This window comes from Mugil cephalus, chromosome 12 (genome assembly GCF_022458985.1).
Source record: "Mugil cephalus isolate CIBA_MC_2020 chromosome 12, CIBA_Mcephalus_1.1, whole genome shotgun sequence".
Taxonomy (NCBI): Eukaryota; Metazoa; Chordata; class Actinopteri; order Mugiliformes; family Mugilidae; genus Mugil; species Mugil cephalus.
The window spans coordinates 18,027,842-18,036,314 of NC_061781.1; the positions used below are offsets into that span (position 1 = coordinate 18,027,842).

Genomic DNA, 8,473 nt, shown 5'->3' on the forward strand with positions numbered 1-8,473 from the left:
CAGAGCTCATTGTGGATCTTATTAGTGAAGTTCACAGTCAAATTTTAAATGACTTAAGTGTCACACAGAGAAGTAAAATAAGTTTAATATGATTTAAGTTTTGTGTGTGTGTGTGTGTCAATGAATAAATTGTCTTACCCGAGACCTCTTTTTCTTTCCACCCTTTTTCTAGAAATGAAAACAAGCATAATGAGTATCAAGGTTGACAATGTGAACCTTATTACAAGGTCTATCAGTGGATGAGGACGTACCCTTCCTCTGGACGTTTCAAGCACCTGGTAAGCATCATCATCCCCTGGTCTCTCAAGCTCCTTTAAAGAAGAAAGAAACAAAACGGATGAATGAATATGCAACAAAATAGTTAATCTGGTCATTAAAGAGTGTGTTAAAGAGAGTTGTCCTTACCTGGTAAATGCCTCCAATATCATCCTGTGAACCCAACGAGAAAAACACACTTTATTTAATTACATGTATTTAATAATATATCAAACAGCTGCGACTGTCAGACATAAAGACACCGAAGAGATGAGACTTACGGGTTGATCAATGGTGAAACGGACGGAAAACTACAGTGAGAGAGAAAAGAAGGAAAAGATCAACAATCTACCAGGATGTCTGGGAAGGTTCTCAGTCATCCAGGTCATGGTGCATCCAAACAAACTTCTTTAAAGAAAAAGTTCTTTAGTTTAAAGGCTGAGCATTTAGTCTCACTATAAGAGAAGGACAAATGCATCATCACAAATGGTATGAAATATAATTAAAGACTTTTTAAAGAATTTCTTAAAATTCCCACTCAACTTATCAATTAAGACTTCACTTAGTTATTGACAAATCGATATTCAAAAGCCTCCAAAGTGTAAATGAGAAGAAAGCTACGTAAATGGGTTCAGTTGATTACATTCAGACTCGTGTTTCACCTTCTCTCTGAAGAACAACGCCGTGGCAACGATGCAGTAAAGCATCAGAAAGGCATCCAGGAAGTAGCAGACCACCGGCCCAGTGAAAAAACCTGCGTGAGAGACACAAGCATTGAGCTATTGTGACTTGTTGACTGCAGCTGTGAAACCTTCCATTTCTCACATTTAAGAGACAAATATTATTATTATTATTATTATTATTATTATTATTATCATTATTATTATTATTATTTTTGAGCAGCACCTTTATTTTAATGGCGAAACACACGGAACACTAGTGAAAACCACCCTGAACTAAACCTTAGCTTCATGAAGGAGTTAAAATAATCACTGGTTCAACCATGTTTTCATCGTGGAGGCTGTAGTTTGTATTGACACTGGCAGACACATCTGTGTCTCTATAATTATGATATTTTATTTTAAAACACTTTTGTGTTTAATTCATTAAAAGTGAAGAGAACAACAAACTGCATCCCCTAGAATTTAGTTGCCATCGTTCTTAAGCTGTTTACAACATTACAACAGCCGTGAATGAGGATTTAGTGCAGGATTGTTATAATATAATGAAGCAAGAGAGTGTACACCGATACGGCATATTATTATGACCACCTTCCTAATATTGTCTAGGTCTCCCTTGTGCCTCCACAAGAGTTGTTCTTCTGACCAGACTGATTTGGTCTTGGGTCTAGTTCTAGAGGACAGATCTATTAGACGTATTCTTCTTATCATTTCTCAAGGAAGTCATCAGCTTCCTTTACCGACCGCTGCGTCAAAGACTTTTTCTGAAGCAGGACCACTTCCTTGCATTTAAAGATAATGAAGCAACCGCTTTAAATTAAACTGCCGCTTCTTCAGACGACTTTTTCTCACCCAGTTTTAATTCCAGCTGCTTCTGCTTCACTCATTGAGTTTTGTTTGTTCGGTTTACATATTACGTAGCTGTAATTCTCCGAAATCCCTTCAAAAATAAATAAGTAAATAAGTTTGTTATTTTGTTTCTGTCTGGTGCAGCATGCAAACATCTCACTGGAATGATTTTAAGTATTGCAAGAGAAATGTTTGTGAAACTAGATCGTGAGATGTTCTGGGTTCTCTGACACACAGATGCGGAAGATATAAGCCAAAGATAAATATTCTAATGAAACGTTGAGATATGTTTTGTATTTGTAATGCATGCAAAAAAAAAAAAAAAAATGCTTGCGAGACAATTTTGAGAATTGAAAATGATGAACGATAATACCAGACATGATGTACGCATGCAGCGGAATTACATGGATGAAAAGGTCAGTTTAGATTTTACATTCACGCATTAAAATAAAAAAAGTGAAATGATTTAAGGTGCTTTACCTCTGACCCTAAAACAACACTTTTACGTGTGAGTCTGCGACAGATCTCGCACAACACGGGATGGAAAATTGAGTAAGACCCCTGAAAGAGGAAATAAGAAACTACATATCTGCACTTCAGTAGATTGAGTCTTCCTGTCAGGGTGAAGGGCTGCTCTGGGGTTTAGGCTGAGGCTCATTCATCTCAGTGTGCGGTTGGAACACAAGCCGTGTTGTGAGAACGTAGCCAAGAGGTGGTGATTCACCGAGGCAGCAACGGCCTCATCAAGCCTCGATCATCTGAAGTTGATACAGGATGCATCATTTGTTCGCGTCCTGGGCTATTTTTAAACTTCTAAAGGGAGGATTGTGAAATTGCCACCGAGTCAATGAATGGTTAAGATGAGTAAGATGCTGCAGCAACTCTGGAGCTCATCTTTTTTTTTGTTTGTTTGCTTTTTTGTCAATCGTCAAGTACATCAACTTTCATTCAGTAGGTTTTTAACACAACAAACTCATTTAGATAAGATTATCCACGTCGCTCATGTCTGAGAGATCATCTTAGATTAAAGGCGAACTCAACTGCACACGATTGTAGTCGTTGACACTTCCACAACATGTTAAACAACCCATACAGAGGTGTGAAATACCGGCTATACTACACTGATCAGCCACAACATTAAAACCACAGACGGAAGAAGTAAATTGATCACCCTGTGAAAAATCAGTGTTTTCTGCTGGGAAACTTTTGGATTTCATGAATTCATGTGGATGCTACTAGTACATGTAGCACCCAACTAGACCACCTAGCACCTAGCACCTAGCACCTCCACCACTATAGCAATGACACTCCTGTTTGGCAGCAGCCACCCCCAGCAGGATGCACCCAGACACAGGCAGGTTTAGGAACAACTCATTATCTAAGAAGGTAGAACTCATAGGACCCAAAGGCCCCCCCACTAATAGGGTGGCCGGACGTCCTCCTTTTGAGACCTTAAAATGTTTACGGGATTTTGTCCGACTTGAACCTCAAACATGTTTACATCGAATTTGTTTCTCTGTGTGGTTCACAAACTAGTGGTTCACACCCGCCCCTACTCGGTTCTATTTGTTTTGCACTGAGTAAGAGTGAGCTGGGGCAGTGGTGAACTTTCGGATTGCACAGTCTGACTGTCAAGATGCCATCACTGTTCAATAGCCTTGTCTTTAAACATTTAATTGTTCAGCACGTCAACAGCTCAGGCTTTCTTGTTTACCACAGGATGTGCCCACACTGCAAAAGAGCCAAGAAAGCAAAAGATCCTTGTGTGAAAGAAATTCATCTCATGTTTTGTTCAGAGACGAGAACTTTGTGCTCATTTTAAAGATTTATTTGTCAAGCAAAAAAGCTTAACCCATTGGCAGATTTTTTGACTGAATGTGAGAATATTTTGCTTCTTTCTAGTAATGCTGTGTTTTGCAGTGCAGCATCTCATCTGCAAGTGTAAGTTCACGGACAAATTAAAAATTTTCCGCGTTTTCGTCCTGGTCGGGATCCATTTGAAGCCAAGCAGCCGACTTCCAAACGATGCGCTTGCATGTCAGTGGCAAAGTCTGGTCACCCCGTCCACTAACAACATCACCACAGGACGCCTTCAGAAAGGCCCATGTCCATTCTCTGATGAGTCGGAGGAAGGTGGTCATAATGTTATGCCTGATCAGTTTAGATACAGAGTAAACATTATCTTCAGCAGAAGAAGAAGCTGTTTGAAGTTGCGCAATGAATTTCTGTTGCTGAAAGAATTCAAACTCCACAGACAGTGGAAATGTTTTATGGTGTCCGTCGTAGCTGAAAGTGGCTTGTGTCTCAACATTCACAGTTTGAGCACTGACCTGAGTACAGGACGACTCACTGATCGATTTCCCCCCAGTTTGACGACCATTTTAAAGTGTCGGTGTCACAAGAACTGGAAACGTGAAACACAATAGTTTCTTGCTTTGTGATGAGCAAAACGTTGCTCCTGTTCCTTTACAAGTAAATCTCTCAGAGGGTTACCGAGGGTCGTCTTTCAGACATTAGAAGTCACAAGCTGTAATAACGCCGGTATCTTTCTTAAAGCGTTCCCTACATCGTGAGCGTCAATCAGCTCCATTATACATCTTGTTATTTAGAGGAGCCCCGACGTTATCAACAGCTCTGAATGTGTCTTACACGACCTAACGATTCATTTAATATCTAATGAGTGTGTTCTAAGTTTGGAGAAATGGTCGTTTTTAATGTCTGTCTGTTTGCTGCAGGGTTTCTATTTACTTCTCTTTCATTAAAAAAAAAAAAAAAAAAATCAATAAAACAAGTCATTTGCCCGGGGTATTCACGGTTTTGCGCACAGCTGAATAACTTCAGGCCTCGCCCTTGTTGTCGGACACTAAACCGCACGTTAAAAAAATAAATAAATAAGTTAGATTAAATCTTGATTTACTGAATGATAATTAGTGACAAAGTCATTATGATGAACACAACATCATCAGTATGATAGAAAACAGTTGTGGGGTTGAATGTAAAAAAGTAAATATATCAGTATGTTGATGGCAACAGCTCTCCTTTACATTACTGTAACTGCAGAAACTGAATATATATATTTATATATATATAAAATCACCCTAAAGTAAAGCACACGGAGGGAAATTATTTATTCATGCTTTCTTTCTTGAATCCCTTCATCACGATAAATTGGCCCGAGACACATGACGGCACTTGAAAGCGTTTTTTGATCATTTTGAAAAATCTCTTTTCACCCTCTTCAAACTGTGACATGAAAGAGAAAGTTATGGAGATGTCATATGCATACAAAAGTCTTCCCCGGGTTAAAATTTTAAATAAAAAAACCCACCGTGAATGTGTACTTTGTCATACAGTCAACCACACATCAAACAACAGGTTAAAAAAATAAATAAATTACCCACTTTTCTTTGTAATATGTGAAGAAATGAGAAGGTTTATTTCATTCATCAGATTTTTATTTAAGGTTCATCTTTAAAGCTGCGTTTCCTGTCGTCTAACATAGGCTGTAGCTATTTTTAGAATAAGAAATGGAAAATGCTGCCACTGTATGTTGTATTTAAATTTTCTTTTACGTGAAACAGAACCGTGAACTACTTTTTCCATAATAATATGCAGATGGAGAAAATGTCTCAGTATCTTATCGTGCTGTGACTCTTATGCAGAGATGACAAATTTATTGATGCATTTAAATATGTATCTTGCGAAAGCAGTTGTGAAATACGTCTTCAGATCCTGTGCTTTGAAATATGCAGTAATAAAACTGACTAGTACTGAAGTATGTGAATAAATGTACTTTTTTTTGTATTAGGGTGTCAACACAACACAGTTTAGTTCTCTTACACAGAGGCCTTTTTAATATCTGCCAGATGACGTTTGTCTGTCACAAGTCTATAAAAGCTCAGTAAAGTCAATTAGAAAATATCTGTTTTGTATTTGTGTCACTTACCTTCACAAGAAACAGGCACCACGAGCACAAACAGCACAAACACACCTGCCCTCGGTGTGTCCATGTCTCTCCCTTTGTCTCTGTCTGTGAAAAAAAAAACTTTCTAGCTCTCTTTCTCCCCTAGTTGCTTCTCGTTGACTCGCTTTTGTTTCCGATGACTCTGATCAGAGGAAGTGGCTGAACTCACAGCGTGCCAATGGACTGTTTGTGTGTACTTCAAAGCATCGCGCAGCCTTCAACACCCACTGCAGGTCTCTCTGGTTGTGTGTTATTCAACTGCTCTCTAGGCTGATTTTAACGTTGCTGATGGGCTCATCTGCTAGTCATCGTCATCATATTACTAGCAGAATAACACCTTTTTTTTTTAATGCGATCATATTGTCTCTAACAGACCTAAACTTCCATATGGTGGTGAAATAACAGGTGGGTTCACGTCTAGATGTAAACTATTAGAGGCTGAAGAGGGGATAACACAGTTTAGTATTCAGCTGGATCAAGTAATAAATGGTTTGTAACACCTTGTAACACAATATAATGTCAGTCTAAGAACATATGAGATGAAATTAGGATGTTTTGGGGAATATCTGCTGTGTTGGTAGCAACAAACTGCGCATTTTATTAAACACTGTATAGCCATGTTATACTGTATAAATGTTTCATTAATTAATTAATTAATTTTACACCTTCAGAGCCACCAAAGCTGGCAAAATAAATCATTACATGATTGTTTTGACCTCTCCTGAAAGAAACATGGGATTCCATTGACGTACATGCTGAAAAGAAAAGGACCAAGCACAGAGCCCTGTGGCACACCGACACTGTGACTGAGGGTGGGGGGTGAAACACCAGTGATCTGTACACACTCAGTACGTTTACATGCACATTAAAAAATACTTTTGCCTTAATCACACTTTAACGAAGCAATTTAAGTGCACATAAACATGTTACTCCGACTAAAATCTGAGTTCTCCTTATCCGATTAAAACACCCAGATAACGCATTGGAAATCGATTTTCCCCGGCATGTGTATACATTAATCGGACTTTAACTAGACAACACTTATGCACATGCTCAACAACCACTGCACTGGCGTATGACCCCAGAACAAAAACATCCAAGAAACAGCAGTCGCAGAAGAAGAAGGTAAACAGAGTCGGTAGAAGCACCTCTTGAGGGATAGCGCCATCTTATGTGCTCCATAAGTATTGCACACATTACATATGCGATTAAAAACCTGTACTATTACCCATCTTGTTGTTGTTTGAAATATCAGTCTGCCGCATGAACGACTCCACTTGTTTTTTTTTATATGATATAATAGATCAACTGGAAAGGGGGCCGTATTAACCCGCTGACAAGACATATGTCGCCCCCTAGTGTGGTGGAGGAGGACGTGTTCTTGTCAGTTATTCAATTTTCTCTGTTGCATGTAAACTGGGACAAGAACCACATTCAGAAAGTTGAATTTTGAGCATAGGTCCATTAAGCTGTGCATGTAAACGTACTGACATAGGATTTGAACCAACATACAGTGTCAGGAGAGAAATTAAATTTAGACAACTTTATGACTAATGTGCAATGATCTACTGTATCGAAGGCTTTATTTAGGAGCCTGGGATAAACACTGCTCCGACCACTCCCAGAATCAGATTCAGATTCTGATTCTGTAGCAGTCGAGCTCCAGGCTCTAAAGTCAACCTGCGTGAGGTGGATTCTGAAGGGGCTGCTGTTGAGGGGAGCAATAAGTTGCTACACACCTCTCAACTATTAGAGAGGATGTCGACGATGCTAATTGGCCTATATTTATTAACAAGGGCTCTAACATCTGCCTTAAAGACAGGTGCAATTTTTATCTGGCTTCCAGACCCTAGGGAAAGCCGTCTGTTCAAAAGACAGATTAACTAACTCAGAGATGTGGCATAGCAGAGACATCTAAACATGTGTTTAAAGGACTGAACCATGTGTCGCAATTTATTTCAGATTATAAAGAAAAAAAAAATGCACCTCTTGCTTAAGTCATATGATAAATGGGAACGATCCATGAGCAGGTTGCAGAGCAATTGATTTGACGTCTGTAGCCAGTCATAGACTGCTTTAAGGAACTGTATGTTTGAAAGGGCGGATGAAAGGTTGTCCCTGTGATACTGAAATGTTAGCAGGCCTGTGTAAAGGAAGGTGTTAGAGACATGAGACCTCTGCTTCTTTCCAAACCCCCCTCGTCTGCCTCTAGTTGCACAATCACACAGATCTGTGACACTCTGAACTAGCATTGAGATAAGTGAGGTCAGGTTAACTTGCACAAAGAGGAGACTTCATTCTGACGACTGCTTGTAACATGTTCAGGGACTGTACAGACTGAGGCTTGACCCCAGGAACCTTTAATGAAACGCCTGCATCCAGGTTTCTAGGCTCTGACCTGCAACATGTTTCCACATGTTCACTTTCCTGTTAGTCTTATACTAACCAAGGGCACTGAGGGAGTTTGAATTGATCAGGCTCTTTGCAATATTTGTGTGTGACTACTTCCTAATAAAATTCAAATAAATACAACTGAATGGACGATCTCAATATGCATAAGTATAACAAGGGAGGTTGTTAATACCAGGTCGCCTGTATTTAGGCCTTTTGTTTCAGTGGAGACTCTATAAGACCTCACCATTTACATATAGATCCACTCCCCTTCCTTTGTTCACAGCAGCATACCCCCAACCCCAACCCTTTCCTGTCATCTATCACTATAAAT

The 8,473-nt window shown here is 39.3% G+C and overlaps 1 protein-coding gene across 2 annotated transcripts in view; it reads right to left on the reverse strand.

Moving 5' to 3' along the window:
- Positions 1-6,678, reverse strand: part of LOC125017304 (T-cell surface glycoprotein CD3 zeta chain-like) — a 10,888-nt gene extending 4,210 nt beyond the window's left edge. The window contains exons 1-6 of one of the 2 annotated variants that reach the window (XM_047600254.1): positions 5,731-6,670; positions 918-1,009; positions 537-566; positions 406-429; positions 252-311; positions 139-168 (exon numbers count right to left, since the gene is read on the reverse strand). In XM_047600254.1, the coding sequence (XP_047456210.1) occupies positions 139-168; positions 252-311; positions 406-429; positions 537-566; positions 918-1,009; positions 5,731-5,794 (300 nt within the window). In that variant the 5' untranslated portion in view covers positions 5,795-6,670. Of the gene's footprint in view, positions 1-138; positions 312-405; positions 430-536; positions 567-917; positions 1,010-5,730 lie in introns of both variants that reach the window. The other variant, XM_047600253.1, reaches the window with a different exon arrangement.
- Between the last annotated feature and the right edge of the window lie 1,795 nt (positions 6,679-8,473).